A 23,868-nucleotide genomic window follows, 5' to 3' on the forward strand; every position below is an offset into this window, starting at 1 on the left:
AATTTCATTAATTCCTCTCCTTCAGTTTTGAAGGTAAACAATGAGATACGAAACATCGCTTAATTTCGAAGTGCAGCATTTTAATATATTTATACGATGTCTGTATTGTAATCCAAAATTGTAGCCCTTTTATTCTTATAAACTTATTTATAATACCCTATTTTAGTATTTAACAAACTTAAATCGTATTTTTAAGTATTCCATATAAGTTGTAAATGTAAAATTCTTTCTCTGTGGTCAAAACCTAATTACTAAAACTTAAGGTTATTGTTCTTATGATCAGTTAGGCAATGTATGATATGCGATCAGGATTATATCTTATTTTCACACAGCAGAAACCTTTCAATTACATATATAATAGGAATATTTCTGTGCCTTCAGCAAACATATTCACGATCAAACAGAGATATCAGAAGATCAAAAAATTTATTAGTCTAATAGGGCTTTGTCCCTGAAGGACTATTGCTTTCGTTTTGCGATTTTGCGTTGAATCACTATAAATGTTCGTTTCACTTTTGAAACTAATGCCACCAAATGTTAGAGACCTGCATTATATTTGAAGGAATTAAATAATGAAAAATGTGCATAAATGTATGTGTATTTCTTGTATTGTGATAAAACAACGGTACATAGAGCCATCGAATTTTGAATGACGTAATCCTCCTACGAATATGGGCATGTGGAAAATCAAATTTGAAATTTAGATTTTGTTTTATTATCGATTTCATATTTTGTAAAACTTTAACGAATTTTCGATTAACAAATTCAGGGATTTCAAAGTGAGCAACGGCAACGTTGTACAGAAAAAACTTTTTTTATCTCCATCGCGCGGAACTGTGTATCGGAAATTCTAATGATATGCTCATTTTAAAATTATTTTGCGACATTGCTATTGAACTGAATTTTATGGTTTAACTGCAAAGAACATAATATCTTATAAATAAAGGTAACACATAAATCGTTAAAAAATCGACCCTTTGGACTTAATTTAAAATCTGAAGCTTTTCAGATTTTTATTTTTATATTTCTTTTTTATTCATTGTAGGCTAAAACTTGACTCATGAATCTCGAATCAAATTATTTAAATTGGCCCTGAAGGTACGTAATTGAACGAATAAAAATCGAGAATAGTGATAAAAAAAACAAAGAAATAATTGCAGCAGTTTTAAAATAATAGTACAAATTATTTCATAAATAATATGCAGAGTGTGTAGGAAAGAAGTGATCAAAACGGTTAATACATATATATCCTTTGAAATCAATGTTTTTATTTAAAAAGTTTCCCCCTCCCCCCAGCGGGAAACGATTGCCGCGCAGAGAACTTGACCCCGTTAGATTTCTTTCTGTGGCGATCGCGAATTTAATTCACTTCGGATTTCTTTCTGTGGCGGTTAGTAAAAGAAATAATGCATCTAATGTCAGTGGCCCGTGTTACCAAATTACGTAGGCTTTAAAACAGATGATGCTTTCGAATACGTGATAGAGCAGTGGTTTTCAAACTGTGGGTCACAAAAATTTAAAATGGCGCTACAAGTCGGATAAAAGTCCTAAAAGGTCTGATTCAATGGTATCTAACTAATTGTCGACGCTCTGTTTGGGATCGCTAAATCGTTTTACGGGGGTCAAACTGCCATAAAGTTTAAATACCATTGAGATAGAGTAACGCTTAGGCATAACTCAGACTATAAATGGTTTTCACACAGAAGTACAATAAAACGTTCTGAGTTTTTTACCAACTTATACAAACTACAGTGCAATTAATACGTTAATTTCAATTCATGTTTTGTTCTCTTTCATCATATTCCAGGATATCCTGTATTTAGAAGCGCAATGGAAATCTTGGTAGTACAAGTAGATTTAGAAATTTAACAGTGCCACTTAGTTACCTGGATAGAAGGGGTTACATGAGTAAGTGCAAATTAATGATGAGATATAAAATATGGTATTTGATTTTCTATATATTTTTTTAATCGTTAAATTTCAAAAATAATCTAAAACGTTAATGAAAACTTGATTTTTGTATTTACATTGCAAAATTCACAATAAAAAATGTGTCGTATTTCACTAACTTCCACAAAAAATGGGGAAAAAAACTAAACATTTTCCTTTCTCTGGTCACCAATTGTTTTATGTAAACCCATTGATGTTCTTTCATTTGACGCATATTTTGTAAATTTAAGATTAAACGCCTGATGAAAACACAGTTAGAATTTCTTTGATGGAAGCTTAGTTTTTCTAATTTTTTGCATTGAAATACTGAAATCATGGTTTCATGCTGTCACCATTTTATAGCATAAGTAAGTATTGCATAAATTTACAATATAAATAGCATTCAATAATACTCGAGCTTGTAGTAAGTTATTAGAGTGCTTGTAATGCCCGTTAGCAGCCGACGGTAAAATCGTTGAACACTGGTGTTTCAGTCCGGAGTTCATATCCCACTGATCGTGCTGTATGAATGGGTGTTTTATTCAGTTTTCTCCATGTGTAACATAAACACGAGCCATTTTTGCCTTAGAAAGTCTTCCACGAAGGCATCCCTACCCTTAGGCAGATAGCCTTCGAATGGTTTACCATATACAAATAAACCATGCCAAAGTATTTGTAGACCGAAAGATCCTAGATTTGATTTTAAATCAAATTTTGATCTTTAAAACAAGAGAAATAAAACGTAGTTACGCCTAAACCTGGCATAAGGGTATTGCGTTTTGACTTGAAATTTCGCCCCACATACTGATAAAGAAATTTGAGCAAAATAAGATTTTAACCTATGAGACTCCAAATTTAATATATTTTTTAAGGGGGAGACCAGTTAAAAATACAAAAGAAAAATATGAACTTATTGTAGATTTTAATTTTGGATTGGGTTTAGGAAAATTTGAGTAGGACAAATTAATCAGTGTAATGAATAATGGTTTATGCTAAACCATCAACCATTATGTTGATGGTTAGGCACTTTCGTCTGCACTTAGAGCTAGGTATTACAATGATTCTTTAAAGAAAAATTTTAATAACTGCAAAACGAAATTTAATTGGACTGAAACTTTGCAATTTAGTCAAACATTTCCTTATATAGAACGAAAGCTAAGATCTTAAAAATGAAGATAACGGACCATATCTTTAAGTTAAACACTAACACTGACAGAAACAACCACGATTTCGTCAGTCTCACGCAGTGTGTTTATTGCTTCGATAAAAGCTATTTACCATGTGGGAATCCCAATCGAGTATTAGGCCAGCAATCAGACGGCAAGTATTCATAAAAATCTAAAAATAATGTTAAAGAGACACATGTGTGTCATATTTCTTGAATATTATATAGAATATGCTCACGAATGTACATAATATTTTGTCAAGGTAAAGAAATGCGGCTAATTTAAAAAATTTGGCGACTTTATTGTTTACAGTCTCATGTGAATGGAAAGAAAGCCTCTGTATATGCAATACGGAAATATAAGTAAAACCTTCAATTCTGTAGGCCCAAATGGTTGCTGATATCCATTCGGCCTTCAGTCTGAATTTCTTAAAAGTTTCCTGAAAATTCTGTGTAGCAGTTTCGTTGAATGGCGAAACTTTCACTCCATTCCTCTTTGGAACATAGAGAAACGTGTTCGCTCTCTCTTCTTTACCATTAGATTCAAGCCTACCGATGACATGCTGCAGCATGTAATGTGTTTGCCATAACAGCAACTGATTTTAATAAAACTGGAAAACTGCATTTTAGTACTATTTATTGTTTTATTTGTGTTGATTTTTATATCGAAGTTCTTCATTTCTTTTTTTAATTTTAATCGCTTGTCTCAAACAGGCTTAATTCAGTTATTCTAGATTATAATGTCTTAAATGTGAATTTGCCCCTTCAATTAGCGATTTACATAAATGCTACTTAATTTTTCGAAAAAAAATTTTCAATTTTAAACAGTAATCGTATTATTATTGTTATTACCATCCATTTTGTATTTATTGCGACAGTTTCGTTGAACTTTGAATAATAAAACGATGTATTTTTTCAGTATTAAACAGCTAATATTTAAATAGCTTTAAAAATAAAGCTATTTAAATATTAGTTGAAGATAATAGAGTTTTGTGATTGAAAATGGGTATTGCAGATGTTATCGATAAAGCGAGGCACAGATGAATATTGTGTCTGGTCCACATTCTGCACCATACAGGGTAAATTTGAACAAGTGTACAAAACTTCAGGCGGTGATAGAAGAACTGACATTCTAGGACAATATTCATATAGTCATACATTCTATGAAAATAGGAATATTGTCATAGAATGTATGGTCAGAACGCAAGCTGTGAGAAGTGAAAGGGTGGTTTTCCACAGTCGCATTTAAAGAATTAACACAAGAAGGAGAGGAGATACTTCAGGAAACATTTTAGTAACAGAACAGACACCAGGCAGTTCCCGAATATCACCGGCAAGAACGACGATCCTGACTTATAAATCCATATTGGTTTCAATGGGGCACTCCTAAATTGGGCTATTCTTATGGCCCCACAAGAAAATGTCCATACACAAGAGATCCGGTGATTTTGGTAGCCAAACTATGGGACCATTTCAACCAATCCATCGCCCGGGACGTTTCGTGGTTCGTATAATCACCAACCCTCTCGGTAGAAAATGCCGTTGGGTGCGAGGACCGACCTTTTTTATACAATAATGCCAACTAGCGGCTCGCCGTTGAATTGTGGCATACACTTTTTTGCGAGCGTTATGAAATTTCTGAAGCGCACTTAACAACAAGTTAGAGAGGCATTTCCCTCTAAAATATGCATTACCCCTGCCATAAGAGTCAGAATTTGTAATTAGGCTAGGTTCATTTACTTTGAATATGGCAAAGCTGATGAGAGGGAGGGATGCGTTCGTAGATGTCTTTTGAAGGACAACTGGCTTGCTTTTATGTTATACCTGGGAAAAACCAGGAAAATCAACCATACCGACCTCCCATTCGTCTGACTTCGAACTCGAGACGAGCTACCAGTATTCAACGATTTACAATCGCTTAGGCATTGGTATGGACCTAATCAAGTGTATTTTACTGTTAGTGATTAATACTCAAAGTCTTTGAAACAGTTAAGTAACTATTGTAAAGTAGATTGCTCGTCAACAGATCAGTTCTGAAAGCAGTGTTATAGAGGATGTAGTTTTTCAGAAGCATCGACTGAAATCAAATATCAGAAAACCACATTCCAGTAGCTTATATTACATAACACATTTAAGCATTTAAATTTTTCAGATGTGGTAAAAGAAAAGTATAACTATAAAACTTTATTAAGAAAATTCTAATTATTTACTTATATATTTTTTCTTTTATTCTACCAGGTTCTCCTTCTCCTTCCGTGACATGGTGGCGAGATTCTGTACTTCTCGATGACTCGTACTATATCACAACGCAGGGCTACGTCAGGAACGACATAACTCTCGTGAGGGTTCGAAGATCGGATCTATCTGCCGTATTCACCTGCCAAGCTGCCAACAACAACCTTACGGTACCAACGTCCAATTCCGTCACACTAGACCTCAATCGTAAGCACCAAACTTTTATCCTTAAAATTTCAATCGTCCGTATACTTAATTAAAATTTTCTGCTTATCATTTTATGCCAAATTACAGTTTTCAGGGAGAGATGTTTACTATTATGACGAAGACTAAAAAAAATAATGATGTTTAATGAGAGCGTAGAGGAAACTAGAGTGGTCACGTCTGCAGCTGTTTGTTTCGTGACGTTCTACAGGCGTGAAAAAGTTGCCATGATGCGACAATAAATCTTTTGCGTCTTCGCCACTTTGTGAAAAAGTCGTAAAAGTTACCATGACCCTTTTGTGGCCAGTGGGACCATTTTGCGACGTCTTTACTACGTCTTGCATTACTTGGGGTTTCTGTACGATTGTGAGGTAAATGAAGTGAGTAATAAAAAATTAGACGAAAATTTTACCTGGAACAAAAAAATAAAAAGAAATTAAATTCCAGGAATCTGATTTACTCTAAATCAAAATAAATTTTTAATACATAGATATTTTTGGGATATCTCTTACATAAAGAAACTTTGAATCATTTATCCTGTAATTTCTCAAGGATTATCTAAAAAATTACGTTATCATATGGTAAAGGCTTTTAAAGCACGTATCTTTATACTTTGTTTAATCTGTTTCCATTTGTTTCTCTTTTCATCTGTTTTTGTACTCAAGAGCCGAGCAATAAATCTCAAAAAGGGTTCAGTCATGTTACCGTGGAGAATATTGGATGGATCATTTGGTTTAATAACAGAAATGTTATTGCTGTTTTCTAACCACTTGGTTGCATTTTAGGTCAGTAATTTGGAACTAAATTTGACAAGAAAATTACATCATTACTTTGACTTTATGTATGCTCTTTCCGATCAGAGAAGTAAATATTCAGTAATTGTTTCGGAAAAATTCTTCATTTCAGACCTTTCAAATGTAAACGATTTCTTTTTTTTATTTAATAAATATATGCTACATCTTACTCACATTAATTTACAGTTCATGAGAGCTGACTTCACTTAAACAAAATTAAATTTAATTAAATTTCCTTACCTAAACATATGACAGATAATAAAATTCCTACATAAAAACTCGATGTATGTTCTGACCATAATGGAATCTGTCAGGAAAGAAAGAATGCAATATTAGAGATACTGAGCGGCGGTCTTAAATTTGATTGTTTATAAAATTCTTAAGGCTTTAGGATTAATATAAGAACGAAAAAACATAAAATCATTCTTTTTTATTTAAATATTTAGAAATATATAAAGTTTCACTCATAACCCTGTCAGTCCACTACATTTTTAACATAACTTTACCTTCCACTACATTTGTTAATTAGTTACAATTTATTTATTATAACCTATAAAAACCTTTTCTGGTTTAAAAATTATGAAAATAATAGAAATTTTAAGTATTATACACAATAAGCTAACAGATAGGTAGAAATGGTTGCCACTTTGGGGCGTATACCTTCATTAGTAATATATTTACATACTGGAAGGTACTTATGCGAAACAATAGCCCCATCTTCCTGTCCTTGTAATACAGTTTTGAAGAGAAAACAGCATAATAAATCATTTTTGTGTGTTTATCATCTCAAGATCTTCATGGTTCCAGTTCTTCAAAATGCATTACATCAATATTTTTCTATGATCTCCAGTACATATAATTTTTTTTTTAAATTTAGATATTAACTAAAGAACTCATTATTTGCCTAAGGTTACTTACGTTTTAAAATTCATTTCGGCATTAAAATAATTAGAAAAGTTTATTTAAAAAATTAAAGTACTAAGAAGAATTTTATGCACTGATTTTCCCAAAATGTTGTATATTAAATTGAATGTTCTATCAAATCTGAATGCATGGAAGTTTTAGGTACATACTAATTTCAATTAAGCAAAATTGTATAATATTGCCGTGAGAAAGCATTATTTACTTATTTTAGTCGACCATTTGCATGTCACGGATATCTTCGATTAATGTACAACATTTATTATTTAAACCTATGCCTCTTTTGTTGCCACTAAAAATTATAAACATCATTTTGCACAATCAAACTGGATTATGGCGCATTTTGTTACACTTATAAGCAATATACAGTTTTAACTTGAGAACTAAATTAAACTAATCAAAATGGTAAAATTTTATTAATGAAAGATATGACAGGAAATCTTACGGTGACGTAAGAATCGGAAAACTATAAATCATTAAACATGCTTTTGATACGAAACCATGAACTGCGTAATCTTTTCTGTAAATACCAAAGTGTTAAGTGAAGTGCCTAATGATTCCGGCAAGATATCCTTCTTTTTTTCTTGTAGGCAATCTAATATTCGTATATATGCTTCATTTACGTTCAAGAAGAATGTTTCTTCCTACACCTAACGCAAAACAAAATGATCTGTACAAATCCATGGTGGTAGATTCATCTTCTGGATTGTCTCCGCGTTACGGAAATAAACCATAATACTCAATAACATCTACAGGGATATACACCTTTACATCTGTCAACCAATTCATCTCCAGGATAGACTTTATTCCATCAGCGATTAATGCTGTTTGTGAGTTTTTTACTGATCCTGTTCTAGATACATGCGTGTTGAGCATTGATTCATTTCTAACTGAGCAAAAACTGATAATACAACAAATGCCCTTTATAAAATCTTGTGTACGGAGGTTTGGGACAATACTTTTTTTATGATTTTCTTTATTGAAGTGTTAAACGAACTTTAAAGTATTAGTATAATCATATGTTCTAACATATGATTACACAAATGTATTAAAGCTGCAAGATAATTTTACTTATAGGTAATAAACAACCAATATTTTTAGGGAAAAAATAATCTTTTGATTCAGAAAAATTATGACTTGATCTACTGCCGGTTCTTATAAGTTTGATTTGCAAAGAAAATTTATTTTTCATATTTTTTACTAAAACAGAATTTGTTACTAATACACATTGTTTAGCATGTAAAAAGACGCACTATGAAAACCTGAAAACATTTAGTCTTTTAAAAGGAAAATCATAATACAAGTATTTTATGCAGTGGAAGGCATTGCTAAGATTTAAAATAAAATTAAAAACTTAGTACTAATTATCCTATGACATGGAAAAACTTGATCAATGATAACGTAACTCACGAAGATTTTGCCCATGATTAAGATAACCGTAGTGATCGTTGTTTCAATCATTTCTGATGCTTTCTGAAACAAATATTTTCGAATAAACATTTCTGGCAAGTGCTTATTATTTTAAATAGGAAATAACTTATTCTGCTTTAAATTTATTGTTCTTTTGAAATATCGCATGGAACCAAGCTGCGGATTGAAGGATATGTTTTTGCTCTTTTCGAAGAGAAATATTCCTATACCATAATTGAAAAACGCTGTGAAATGCATGGTATTAAATTTCCAATTGCAAAATAAGCAACGTAATCAATTAGAAAGAGAAATTCAGTCATTATTCCTTCACGTAATGAAGACTGCAAACGAACATATGAAAAAGGTACGAGCTCTTTCTAAAGTTAAATCGTTAGGTAACAAAAAAAAGTTCCTAGCGCAGAAATCAGTAGCAAAGTTTTTAAATACATATATAGCAAATATGTATAACAAAATAATAAACCAAGCTTAACAACTTTAAAAGCTAAAAGCATAATGCTCAGCAGATTTTGCTGAAGCATCTGGTTGAATGCAGAAGAGTTTGCAGAACCCTTTATAGAAACTATTTAGCAGGAGATAAATAGAAATACATTGTAACCCTTGATAAAGCATGAGATTGCCTAAATGATTGCATCAAAAAAAAGTCTATTCATTGTCGAAAACGAAGAGAAAAAACATACAAACCTGTTTCCTTCAATGCAAAGAAAGTTTCAGTAAAGTTTTAATTATTGTCGCAGAATTCGATTACAGTGGGAAATAAAGAATATAAAGAGTATAAAAAATGTTAAAATCAATTCGTCGTACTATCAAGACACGATATACGTCCCATACGATTACAATTACATTCGATATTTAGAATAAAATGACGTCAATATTTAGAGAAGAAATTCTATTTCTTTATCTCAATGACTTTTAAAGGGTGAAACTTCATCAAGAGAAAGCAACAAATCATACTTCAAAAAGTACCACCCCATTCCTTGGGGAAAATGAAGAATATACAGGTTTTGCATAAATTTCTTTTCAACGTATTCCTGCTAAGTTCTCTGATGTTTGATCTATGATTACACTGTGTCTGGTCTCTTGGATATAGCTCTTTTCGAATCTTAAACCCACAAAGATTGATGAACTGCAGTGGAAGAGGAATGTAAATCAATATCCCTGGAAATTTTACGAAAGGCCAGACTACTATTCTATCAACATATGTAAATCGGTATCATTAACCACTACTTCTGTAGTAATTATTCCGTGAGATTTACAGAAAATTTAAGGACTCTTTAAGAGAATATTCAATTTCTACAAAATTTGCCTTAAAATTATTCAATTTATTTTCTAATATTCTAACAAAACTTGCATATAATAGTAAGAGGAGTTCATTGATTTACCAAAGGTCCGTGAATAGTTTTCTAATCGCGATTCTTGCTCTACAGGAACTAAACAGGAAGGTAAATTTTGTATTTTTCGACCAGTTCTACTTCCATTACTATTCCATTCCATTCCTTGCTAAACTTATTCTCACAAAGTTATCGACTTTATTTGACAAAACGGTATTTTTTCAGTAGAAGTACCCGATTAGAATCAAGTGTTACGGATATATAACCTGCAGTCACTTGTCATACTTTTTAGTGTGAGTTCACTCATCTTAAGAGAGATAACAATTAACTGGAATGGCTAATTATTTGAGAATAAGCTTCGTTTGCGACATTATCAGTAATTATTGCCGTCCCCTATACGTTTTATATAAATGACTAGCATGTCCAGCAGACTAATGGGAGATTCGTACTTACAAACAAAGCGTAAACACAGTCTTCCGGCTTACCAGAACCCCAAAGTCTCCAACAGTAGCTCCTCATCTAAAAATATAAGTAACGATACATCATTGCGATATAAGTAACGATACATCCACTGAAATCTGATAGTCTTGCAACCCCTTGTTTCATCTCCCTCTCAAGTTGTACTTATGTTGACGAGAATGCAATGAAATGATCGAGCTCTTGTGATACAAATGTTTAAACATCTAATCGGCAAGGAGAAGATTTGCAGTTCGAACACCCGCAAAAACAGAGTAGATTCGTTTTGTTCTCTGCTCTGGAAAAGCCTGATATTCTTTATAACATTTATATGTAATGTTAAAACAAAAGTATTAGTTGAAATAACAATTAAAAGCAAAACAAAAAAATATCATTTCAGCATATCCCCTGTATAAGCGTTACTAAGAAATTTATGGAACGCAATATCATTTCTTTACTCTGTTTGGGACAGTACTTGATATTTAATGAAATGCTTACGAAGAAAAAGCAGGAAAACCTTTACTGAGTGTTAAGTCAAATTTTACTTACGCGTATACTTCAATAACTTTAACCTTTACGTTTTACTCTTCGTATGTTTGGTAATATAGAAAAAAAAACGTTTAAAGAAATATGTTTCAAGGAAGGAATCCTGTATAGATATTTGAGCAAACATTTCCCTATAGAACCCATTTTACGCGAAAATAGCTTCCAGATTCAAGTTTAAAATAGACTTTCTCCAAAGCATAGCGTCTTTAGTAAACATTGATTCTCACAAGGTGAATGTATAGTTCTTCACCTTGCCGAATAAATATGCTTCACAAACGATACCCATTTCTTCTATGTGTTTCCTATTTCAGTCTATCCCTTCTAGCAAAATACGTTTTCGCTTCAGTATGCAACAAAGAATGTTTTGCACTGAAAGATGTGAAGATTTTTTTTCACAAGACGTATTTCGGTCCTAAAATCTAAAACTGCAAACTTTTGCCTTCAGGTTGTATACATAATAGAAGTCTGTAGTTTAGCGTGAATGATATTTATCTAATTTGCAGAACACACCTGTTCTATGTAAAGAATTGCCGATAACGCTAATTTCTCTAATTTTTGTAAAGAACGTAGGTATTACTTATTTGGAACGTAAAAGGAAAATGGTATTTTCTTTTGAATTATATTTAGCATGCTAAAAGCTCTGAGAATAAATATATCAGTGTTTTCCAAACTAAAAATTAATGATCCTGTCTTCCAGAATCTTTTACTCCTCAGGACTCGGGGTCAGAGAATTTCTGAATGAGTAATTTATTAATTGTTTGAAATTGAAGATTCCCTTGCAAATAATTTCAAGGGCTTAAAATATTGCTATAAATTCTGAAGTCACTTCATAATTTCGTTTATATATATGTATATATAGATTTAGCTGTGTATTTTTTTATTTATTTATTTATCGCATTTTATACGTCACGTTTTGCTTGTTTTATGAATTATGAATTTGGGGTAATTCATTGGGTTTATATATCGTTATTTTTTACATTGATTTGTAGAACTTTTATTACTAATACGACTGACTTTCGAGTTATAAGTTCGAGTTTCGAGCTTGGAAAGACAAGAATATGAAGACAAATCCTCATACAGGGCCTTTTTTACCTATCTGTAGACCAGCCTCATTACTCTATTGTATAACATCGTTGCAAAGTATAATAGTAGGGAAGAGACAAGTGCGTGGGAAATATGGTTTATACTGCTAATTATTATAATCACATCCTACTACATCGCTGCATTGCAGAAAAGAAAACAACGCATGCATATTTACATTGCAAGCGACACATTAGAGTATATGCATGAAACTATGTGATTTTAAAAGAGCCCTTAAATGTGTATGTATTTTTCAGTTCATACTAATTTGATTTCATCTGATCGTATGTCACTTCATAAGATATATAAAACGGGCATAGCCATTGTACATTCTTATCCTTTTTGGCAACATTAGGTAAGTGTTAGATATGTTTCTCCATTGCTATTAGAACCGTTTTAGTTTTTATTCTTATAGCATACATAGGTATAGATTCCGTATTGCGTTGTCTCCTTAAACTGTTTGCTGGTATGTACACTGCTGAACCTTAAAATCGCTACACCAGGCAGGAAAACAAACAACATAATTTTGTTCTTTATGCATATACAGTACAATGAGAAGACGGCGTGATTAAATTTGCAGCTAGTTTGGGGTACACAGCTTGCAACTTTTCGTACACAGAACCTCTGTCACCAACAGAGACTGTATTCCAGCAGGCCATCGATTCAAACTCAGCTTGGATGACAGATATGGATAGTTCATCCCTTTCGGCATCAACTTTATGCCAGAGTTCATCGATTGTAGCGGCGGGCGAGTCGTGGTATAAGAGTATTTCGGCAACCCATGAGCAGATGTTCTCAGTGGATGACAGATCTTCAGAATGTGCTGGCTAAGGCTCTGTCTGCTGCAGCATCGAGGGAAGCCGCAACAATGGTCTCAGTAACTGATATTTTGTAGTACTGCAGAAATCGCCACGCTGTACATGCGGACACTTTTCGTTCGGTCACAAGCCAAGTTTCTTACTCAGAATATGTGGCATTGGCTACACCGTCCCACAAGCCCGAGATGACAATATGTCTTTTTTCTCGACCGTTATTAACCTGGCCACTGAGAAGTTGCATGAGGTTCCGTATGGCCTGCTGGACACATAAATGCCATATTCTGCTAAGAGACATGAGATCCCGACCAACACGAACAGCAATGTCGTAGAACGATAAACCACAGTTGTGATAGGTCGCGGTCCTGCCGCAGTCGAAATCCGTCACGTGCTGGTAAAAGACATTCATCTGAGAAAAAAGACATTTCATCTCTTTACAGCTTGATTTTTACAAACAGCCAACTTTCAAATGCGATTTCCAACTGAGAAAAGCCTTTTGTGAGAAACCGCCTGTGTAATCTTCCTGTTTATACAAAATGTAGGTGGCGTTACTCAAATCTGCTTTGTGAAGATGGGCTGGAAAGGTAATCATTTACATATCCCCACATATAGGAAGTACCTTCTGTGCACGTTTATCGTATATTGCACGTCGCCTTCATGGTGTATCGGTTTTAGTGACCAGTAGTGCAACATGGAGTTTTATATATTTGGTGCAGTAGTATCATGGGCAGTGGTTTTGTAACCGCTTGAATTTGAAAGTAAGTTCTGATACACCCCTTTAAGAATGTCCTTCTTTCTGTAAGGAAAATGCATTTACTTCAAAGCAATTTAAATAGCAATTATATTATATTATATTATATTATGTATATATATATATATATATTTGATAAAAGAAATACTTTTAATTTTAGTAGATTGTAGAGTAATTAGGTTTATCGATTCAGGATACATAAAAAATGGGATTCAAAATCTGGAACTTCTCACAACGCGTCAGATGTGCTTCTAGTTACAGCACGAAGGAACGGAGAAGATACCTTCTCCACACCCATTTTTTTAACACTAGAACAGCCGAATTTCAGACTAACCGAAAACCGCCATTGGGGGTCAATTTGACCCTCATAAGAAATGTAAGTAGAAACACAGTAAATGATTGAAATGATGCTGAAATGACCGCATAAAAGAGTTTTCAGAGGTTTTTATTTATTTTTTATATAGAATTATTTTCGTGCAATTAGTGCAAATTAGCACACAATATCTTTCAATGTAAGATTACAAAAACAAAAACAAAATCTATGAAAAACAAACAAAAGATACAAATGTAGAAAGTGGAAAATAGAACATATGCAAAAAAATAAAAAAACATAAAATAAAAAAAAAAAAAACATAAATTGGGAATAAACACACAATGTTTTCCAAAGTTTGTTATACATTACCGCAGGTGATACAATATGAACGCTTGACAGTGACAGCAACATATTTACCAAAATTGGTTTCTGGCATCCCTCACAGCTGACAACAGTCTTGTTTTGTCCCTTGCAATTTTGAAATGCACATTTCTTTCGTTTAAGTGTCTGTATTTGAGCAATTAGAGGGCATCGTAGTGCACCAACTCGTAGTTCTTCCACGAGTGTAAGAATAAATTCTCGACGGGAAATAGAGGTGCCCAAGGATTCTTTGAATAAAATCCAAGCATTGAGTGCAGCAATATCAAGGACGTTGTAAAAACCATGTACAGGCCATCTGCGACTTCCAATACTTGTACTATATTTCCTCAGCATCTGATCTGCGACATCAACGCCACATTTTGTACTATTGTAGTAAGTGACAGTGTTCGGTTTTTTCTTTATGCTGTCGTCAACAGACACATTACTATACATCGTGCTCAGAATCATGACATTCCTTTTTCTCTTGCACCTATATATTGTGAGTGTTTTGTCTCCATTTTTCAGTGCAAAAGATGAATATCGTGCCGAAGAAGTGTCACAAGCAATAGGGGGTAATTCTCGCTTATTCAGACGCATCGTCCCGACAATTGTGGTTTTTTTCGCAGAAAGTTCATCTGCAAGTTTCACAGAAGTAAAAAAAAATTGTCAGTTGTGACATTGAGTCCGGAGTTTAGATGTGGTTGCAGTAATTTGAGAACTACACTTTCTCCAAGTTGTAAATTAGTTGGTCGTTCTTCATCCTTGCCCAGATAAGGATAACCATTCAAAACATATTTGGATTTTACATCAGTTGCTAGCCAGAACTTGATGCCAAACTTGTCCGGTTTATTCGCCATGTACTGGATAAATCTACATCTTGATTTACAAGGCAACAATTGTTCATCAACGGTTATTTCTGGTTCAGGATTATAGCATAAATAACAGTTTTCCATTAACTTGTACCATGTTTCAGAAGGCACTCTTGTGTACTCAATCCTCTTCCTCTCGGATTTGCAATGGAGAGAGAATATGCTCCGTTCTGGATTTTATTTTTCTTCCCTGAGTCATCGCGATAAGAGCTGCGTGTTTCCCAATGCACAGAAAACGAAATAGTGGCATCGGGAATTCGAAAACGGACATTCGCATAAAAATATGTCTTTTTTTCTTATGAGGGTCAAAATGACCCCAGTTGGCTGTTTTAGGTATATCTGCGATTATGTATTTAAATAATTAACGTAGAAATATGAAAAATTGGCATAGTATACTTGGAAACATTTTAGAAAAAGTAAAAAACTATCAGCTTCGAAGCTCAGCTGTATGTTAAAAAAAAAAAACGCGGAAAATTGGAAAAAGAGGTCAAAATAACTCCAACGGCGCTTCTAGTGTTAAGCGCGAAGGGAGGTGAGGGGTTCCCGTCGTCGACTCCGAAACCTGGAACCTGAAGAAACTCGCAATGCAACCTCCAGGATTTGAACTCCGGACTTCCTGATTACGCGTTTGATGTGCTTCCGGTTACCCCACAAAGAGACGCGGAACGGAGAGAGAAAATACCTTATAAGATTAGTGTAACGTGAATAGCTAATTAAAGCAGTTTTTATTTATAATTTTTTCTATATTTGAGATATACGGAAAGGAATTAGTGCACTGCAACTCATTATATATATATCTTTTTAACAAACTTGTTTCCCTAATCTTCTTATGTTTATTTTATGTTTTCATTTAGTATATCTATAATCAACTCACAATTGAATTAATATTTTTATTTAAGAATTATTTCATTAAACGTTTATAATAAAAGACTAATTTAAAAACTGTCTTACCTGTAAAATATTTCTGTTCCACCCTACTTTTTCAAATGTTTATTGTCATAAAATAATCCCTCTGCTTTCATTGAAGATTTAGAAGTTTTAAAGGAATAAACGCTAAATTAAAGGCTCAAATCTAGTCTCAAGAGTCTAGAAATTTCAGGCTGAATTTGCATTTTTCAGAATTAAAGTATGTTTCTAAAACTTTGGATTATATTTTAATCTCCTCTATTCTTTTTTACACTCAAGTTTTTTCTAACACGCAAAGTGGCTTTACCTGTTTTTTGAATAAAGTACTTCGAAATTTAAGAGCAAATACTTGAATAGTCAATTTTCATCCGTTGCTAACGTTTCAGTAATATTAAAATTCGACAGAAATTCTTAAATTAATTTTAATTAACCATACTGGAGCAATGGGTATATTAACTCATAATCGCATTGAAGAAATTAATATTTTTTTATAAATTCTGAAATATATGTTTCTCTAAGTTTATGTATACATATAAAACAAAAAAAAAAAATTACCAAATTTTTATTAGTTTGATCAATACCGTCTGTCCTAAAAATAGGACAATGGTATAATCCGCTGCTAATCATTTTTACGTACGTGGAATAGGAGAAAGCATCTTAAACATAGTCTAACGTTACATTTTTTACAGATAAATTGCTGGTTTTGCGCACAGGTCCTTAACTGGCATCCTTTTTGTCTATTTTCTGGTTTTTCTCACAATAACGTGTTCATTTCGAAGTTTTCCAAAATTTTCATTAACTTGTTGGTCACTCAATTTTCTGCAAGATAGATTTCTTGGAATAGAAAATCCCAAATAGACAACTGTTATGTGTCTTTTAAAATCAAGTAGGCTCATAATATCATCACTAAATAAGCGTTTGAGCTTCCATGAAGCAATAAATGTTGTCTTATGAGGAAAAAAACCTTCGGAATGCGTTCGAACTTGAATTTACATTTTACCCATTTGAGATTTACATCATATTCTTCATTGCTATTTGAAACTAAAATTTCAATAATGCCCGCAACCTCTTTAGGACTTCCTTCATCACACATTATTTCTCCCATCTCTCTTGTAGATAAATCATCAATCTCCTCTGTGTTACTCAGTACATCGGGATCCGGGGGGGGTGGTAAAATCACTATTTCATTATCTATGTCAACTAAATAACTGTGATCTACAGTCCATAAGAAATCCAAGGCTTTTTTCGCAGTTAAAAAGTTACGCGCATAGTACTATCATCAAAATAATTTTCCAGAAGAAAACGCAAAATTCAAGCATGTAAAAACGAGAGAAATTTAGTCTACTTCGATGAATATAAACTTTCATGAGATAGTGTTTGAAACATTTATTCAAACCTCTCCCCCATGCTTCACATACATGTCTGTCAATTGATGTGCACCTGCTAGCAAGACTAAAGTGCCTGGCTTAGTTGTAGAATAGCAATGTTTGGAATATAACAGAGAAAGAAAGGATTTCTCCTTTACCACAAACTAATGGGCATTACATATTAGTGAATTTTACCGTTTTCCTATTTTTAGGACAGTTAAAAATGCAAGGAAAATTTATCATTTATGTAAAATGTTTTGACAATGTGTTTTCTGGTATAAAAATATAGAATATTGCCTCATAAATTTATATGTATGTTTTTCTTGGAGCTCAAAATTTTAAAATCTTATACATTGAAAACATAAACAAAAAAATCTGCGAAAATCCCCATTAAAAAATAAACATAAAAATACCTAAAGTAATTCTAACTTGCGATAAAGACAAATATATAGCTAAATGTTAAATAATAAATCATCTTTAAATTATATATAATAATTTGAATTAAATTATTTTAAAGATTTCATACAAAGACCATTTATGTGTGCTGTCCTATTTTCGGACAATGATGAAATATGGGTTAAATAGAGAAATTACGAAATGATTTCAGTATGCAAATAAAAGTGATGCGAAAGTTATTTATTATAACATATAAGATTTTTTTATTATATCGTTAAGCTAATTTTACGCTTTTTACATGCTTGTTTGACACAGCTCTAGAAGTTTGTGTATCCATTTATTATTAAAAAAGCAATTGCGGAATAATTAGAGCAGTTAGCTGCTAATTATTGAAATAGAAAGCATTGTAGCTCTCTCCGTGACTTATAATTTAATTAAATCAATAATTCTCACTTAGAATGTCTTAAAAAAAGTTTCGAATTTGTTACATATTTTATGATATTCAGAAAGCATATAGCTATTATGTATTTAATATGAAGTTATTTTTTCCCTTGTTCTGAGAGAATTCGCACGAAATTGTCAACATTTTTAATGATTCTTACTGTACTGATTCCGACTGGTTTTGGTAGGAACGAAAATACTTGAGTAAAATAGCTTTGTAAAGCACATAAATATCAAATAAATAAAGTATTTGAACATACTAATTAGCATAGACAAGTACCAATTTATCACTAATAGCACTTCGGTGCAACACATGCCAACATTATCAAAGGGTTATTTTATAATTCAAACAGCGAATAGAGGGCGCGCTTGATTTTTCACATTCCATGGTTTAAAACCCGTTGTTATAGTGGCATTCAAACTGAAAATATGGTGGCTCATGACTCATCATCATTTGTGTTTAACCAATTAGGTATTGCATTTCTGTCCAATCACTTTGAATAGGAGAAAATGGGAGATAGCATCTTATCACTCCTCGCATTTACTGTGGTTTAAGTGGTTAGCACTTATAAATGGCAAAGAGAAAATGTGTGTTTCGAATAACTGCGAGGGCGCCCTGAATTCCTATTTTTTTTCTTTCTCCCATAGTGCAGATGTTTTTTTGCAATTCTGCAGGAAGTAAAATGTAATTAACCATAATTCGTCGTCACATAGATTTGGTCAACTGAGCTTCCTTTTCTTCCCAGTCGTATTTCAAGTAGAAGAGAATATACGGGATAATTTTATTCGCCCGTGCTCACTGTAGAGTGCTAAACAGTCGGCACGTCCAGCTACTAAGTGGAAAATCTGTAAATCGAATTCTGATAAATTCATTTTTGTGCTTTTCGCTTCGAAATACGTAATGGTCTCTAAAACGGCTTTTATTCTGCATTACTTTCAAGGGAATTACTGTTTTAATTACCATTATCTAACATCGTATTTACAGTCAGAAATCCCTAATGTCATGCACAAATAAATCCAATTAAAGAACTTAATTTTTTAGTATAATTATCTATTCTGTCATTCTGATTCTTTATCGCCAGTTTAAGATTTATTCATGAAATCGATGACTTTTTTTTGAAAACTAAATATATGAAATGAATATTAGTATTGTGAAATTAAGTTTTATCTTTCTAAGTTTATGAACGTCTTTCTAAGCAAATTAACTATCCGTCTGGAAAAAAAAAAATTAGTTTCTCATTATATGACGGGAGGGAAGAAATAGAAGCAGGAGCTATATCCTAAAAATAGAAAACAAAATCCATGTGCTTTTTTTAAAGTAAAAAATAAGAAATATATGTTAAGGGAGAACCTACTTGACAATTCTAAAAAATAATAAATAACAAAAATGGAAGGTATCATTAAAGAAAATTCATCTTACCACTCAACGGATGTTTCGCACTACTTGCAAAAGGAACAGAATATCTTCAAGCTGCTGAAAACTCTTGTGCGATTATTTTCTAAAATTTGAAAATAATGATTCAAAATTTGTTATTTCTTTTAGCTAACTATGTTTCTGTAGCTTTACAGAACAGTTAAAGAACATAATTTATTTCAATGTTTATTTCTGTCCATGAGTACAAGCTACCCCAAGAAACTTCAAAACAAGAAAATCAGACTATAATTTGATGACAATAAAGAAATAAATAGTTCCCTTAATCATGCACTGAGAAAATTGTCAAAATTTTTAGAAATGCAAATTGCTCTTGCTGTGAAAGAAATCACTTTGAGCTGTCAATTAGCACATGATACATGACTTGTTTCTTAAATCAGAAAAGAGAAAAAGAAGTAAAAAGAAACTCACTTTGCACGTTGATTATAGAAGCTTTGAAAATAAACTTTCGAAATACATTTATTATCTTTTCCAAGTGATTCCCCGTGGAAACTAAGAGCAAAGATGATATTTCCAAAGAACTGCTGAAATTTAAAAGGAAACGAAAGAAATATGAATATGCCAAATATTTTAATCTAGATTTTAACGAAGAATTATTCTCTCAAAAATTAAATACATCTTTTATCATCCCAGCAAGTCATTTTAATAATAGACAAAAACATAACTACATAACTGATTACATAGGATATAGATGTTACACCTTAAAATTCCAGTCTAAAATTCATATAAGTTCTAAATAAAATTCTACTGATTTCGAAACCGATTAAGTGTAGTTCTTTTTTGTTCAAATCGAAAATTGTTTGTAAAGATGGATGAAACAAAATTCACATTTATAGTTGAGCCAATTGGACAAGTAAAAGAGAAAATGTACTTTCCATTTTTCAAAAAATAATTTACATCTTAAAAAGAGAATTTATCTGATCCCTCTCGATGTCGATGTCAAAATCTCAGGTAACGTTTTATTCTAATTCAAAATTTTGCGTTGATTTTTTCCTCATTCAGCTGGCATTCTGCCATGGGAATCGTATACTTTCTGCCATTGTAAATTATTGAATTTACAAAAGTACAATTTAGAGTTTAAAAGTTCGACGCGCATTTTGAGTGATGTTAAATTATGACTTCTGCATAAAATTATTTTATATGCAACACAGAGTATATTTAAATCGTTCTTCAAGCATAATGTGAAGTACCGAAAGCGAAAGAGAAAATGCATGTCACCAAAAACAACAAACCAACAGAGCAGCAAAAGTTGCAGTTTTAAGGGATTTGCACGGTACTGATGGTTTAACTGGCCGAAGTCCTATTAAAGATTATCTAAATGTCTTTATTTCCTTAAATATACGAGACGAAATTTGACCTAATTTGAAACCCTTATACTGAACATCATACGCAAACCCTAATAATGTTTTTAGGTGTAAGATGGAAGATTAGCTACGGAAATTTGTAATGTTCTATCAAATTCATTTTTATTTCATGTTTACTAGATGTGCCAAAAACTGATGAAACTAAATAAATTGAAAAATGATAACGAATGCTCAAAAAACACAAACCGTGTGGTGGAATTTAAACCCAGAGTCCATTATTGCAGTTCAACAAGGTGGAGAGTAAAATTCTAAGACAGAAGGTTTTCTAAAAGAGTGTGATGGTGTACCATCCAAGAACATCAGAGGATACTGTTAATTGTATTTCAGATATTTTGCAAAATATGCAAAACATGAACATGAGCTTGATCATATGAGCAATCATATGAGCTTGATATCCCAAAACAAATTATCCACTATTTGCTGCAAAAGCATCTAAAGCTTCATGCATGCAAAGTACAGTTGTTACATAAGTTTAAACCCGTTTTATCCCGTTACATAAGTTTCGGTTACATAAGATAAACCGAAACGAGCAACGTTTGATCATGAATATCATCATGATCAAACGCTGCTCGTGAATTCATAATCGTGAAACGTTGTTCGTGAATTCCATGAATTTCACAGCAACGCTATGGAGCTATAATGTCACAGTGGCATATACGTCATGCAGATTTGCTTCTGCCGCCCAACTGGGAAAGTGGTTAGCGACACTAGCTGCCGTCTGGTAGGGCCCGGGTTCAAATCCTGTAGAAGACATGTATGTTTGTAAATGTATTGTGAAAACCCGTCCCCCCCCGAGGTGTCCTCCATCAAAATTGGGGCAGAACTCAGCTTCGTTCTGTCACCTATAAAGTGCTCAGGGCTCTTGCCAATGACAGACGCAGTCTTGCACTCCTTGCTACGATATCGTGGCAAGGAGAGCTACAACAACAGCAGATTTTCCTGTTCATGTTATTTATTTATATATTTCTTGTAGAAATTTCATTCCCTTGTGGTCCGACTAGGAGCAATCCAGGCATTCTGACAAGGTCAGTATCTGAACAGACTCTACTTCTGGACAAAGATTAACAGTCTTCCACAGTGTCTAGAATCATCGTTTATTCGGTGGTAGATTCAGGCTCAGCAGAGACCGTACGGTACTGTTTTGTCTATTGGTTGTGGGGATACTACATGTTTTGATATCGAAGGTAATCGTTGGGGACTTGGCTCCGTTGGTCAGTATTGGGGTACGGTTGATATCAAACAAGCGTTCTTTGATTTTTAAGTGGATGCGTAGCCGTCCACCACTGTTTTTGTGTGCATTTAACTCCACTGACTTTTTGAAGCAAAAATTGTTCCCCTGGGTTGACCGGGGAGTTATGCCTCTTTGGATCGCCTCTAGTGGTTGGGGCGTTTAACTCTGTCAAGCCGCCATTCGAGCTAGCGAGGTCTGGGTGCACGTTCCTCCTAGTGCACTGTAGAAATTTTTCAATAAATGAAAATGATAGAAATTAGTAATATTCTGTTATATTCCGTACTACAGAAGATCATTTATATGTATAAAGAAGAGCGTACAATTTTGGAAGGGGATTTCTGCATGCTGGCTTTTCTAAATTTAATGTACTAGTAGCTAATATTATATTTTATCTGGAATTAAAATTAATTTCCCATTCCATTTAATAATTTCATTTTTTTCAATTTGTTAGGTAAAAATTAGTAACTTTTGTGACAACTTTCATGAAGATTAAACGGGAACACCTATGTAACTTAAATTTTACGTAAATTACGTATAATGTTTGCATTTTATATTATATCTGCACTATACGTGGTGCACGATAATATCTATTCAGATAACAAAATATAATTTTATAATTATTCATAAGTAATTTAATTATACCTTGCTTTTCAAACTTTTGATAATCTGTTGTTGCTGTTTCAATTGGAGGGTCGTTGCATCTACGTTTACCGGAAATTGCCAATATCCAAGGCGAATTTAGCTGCCCCTTGCCACAGAAACGATTGCTTAGTCCTCACCAGAAGAGGCAACTGAATCGTACATGAGACAAAAAGGAAGCTCCATTTCCATTTCTGATGAGCAACGGGCTTCTTTACTCCTGTAGTAGAGCAGCGTTTAAGTATACTAGAAGTGAGAAAAGCTAAATTTTTATCTCCAACCTTGATTACAGCTTAGGCAAAAATTAAAGGTGACTAAAGTTTAATATCTTCTACCACTTCACCCCTGCCAGAACTTCTGAAGAGAATTTCCTTCTCTTATTAATCAAACTCTACCACGCTGCTGTTTCCTAACTGTAACGATATCAGAAAGGTAGAGTTCTAGAACTGGTACAATTAGTGTGTCAAGTTATTTATGTAAGAAAATGTCAACTAAAATAAAAAGGAATATTTAAATCAGCATGGCTGCAATTTGTTTCTTTGATTATTCTTCAATATTTAGCTTCAGCGCTTTCTTAATTATTATAGATATGTCATAATAAGAGCAAATCAAAACACGGAACACTGTAGATGCGTGATTAGACCCATATTGAAGAAGATTTTGATTGCGTAGTATGCTAGTAATGCTAACTTGGTAATATCTAAAGAACTTGGCAGTCGAGGCAGTTTTAATTCCATTTTTATTTGCAACTGATATTTGTGGCCACAATCACTTGGCACTCTAGTTGTGCCTTTCAACAGAAGATTTACATTTTTAATATTGTTGAGATAGAAAGCAAGCCAGTGAAATTACATCTTAGCACAGTATAGAGCAAAAGCTGAAGAGCGTAGTTATG

At 33.0% G+C, this 23,868-nt stretch overlaps 1 protein-coding gene across 3 annotated transcripts in view; it reads left to right on the top strand.

Annotated features, from left to right (window-relative positions):
- LOC118195157 (protein turtle-like) overlaps positions 1-23,868 on the top strand; it is a 1,209,650-nt gene that overhangs the window by 696,382 nt on the left and 489,400 nt on the right. For all 3 annotated transcript variants that reach the window (XR_015043000.1, XR_015043001.1, XM_085823517.1), the window contains exon 5: positions 5,333-5,536. Coding sequence is in view for 1 of the 3 variants with exons in the window: in XM_085823517.1 (XP_085679643.1) it covers positions 5,333-5,536 (204 nt within the window). In the remaining 2 variants the exon portion in view is untranslated. The remainder of the gene's footprint in view (positions 1-5,332; positions 5,537-23,868) is intronic.

The sequence above is a fragment of the Stegodyphus dumicola genome, chromosome 9, assembly GCF_044657685.1.
Source record: "Stegodyphus dumicola isolate Sdum_Otavi_A_Nest chromosome 9, ASM4465768v1".
Lineage (NCBI taxonomy): Eukaryota > Metazoa > Arthropoda > Arachnida > Araneae > Eresidae > Stegodyphus > Stegodyphus dumicola.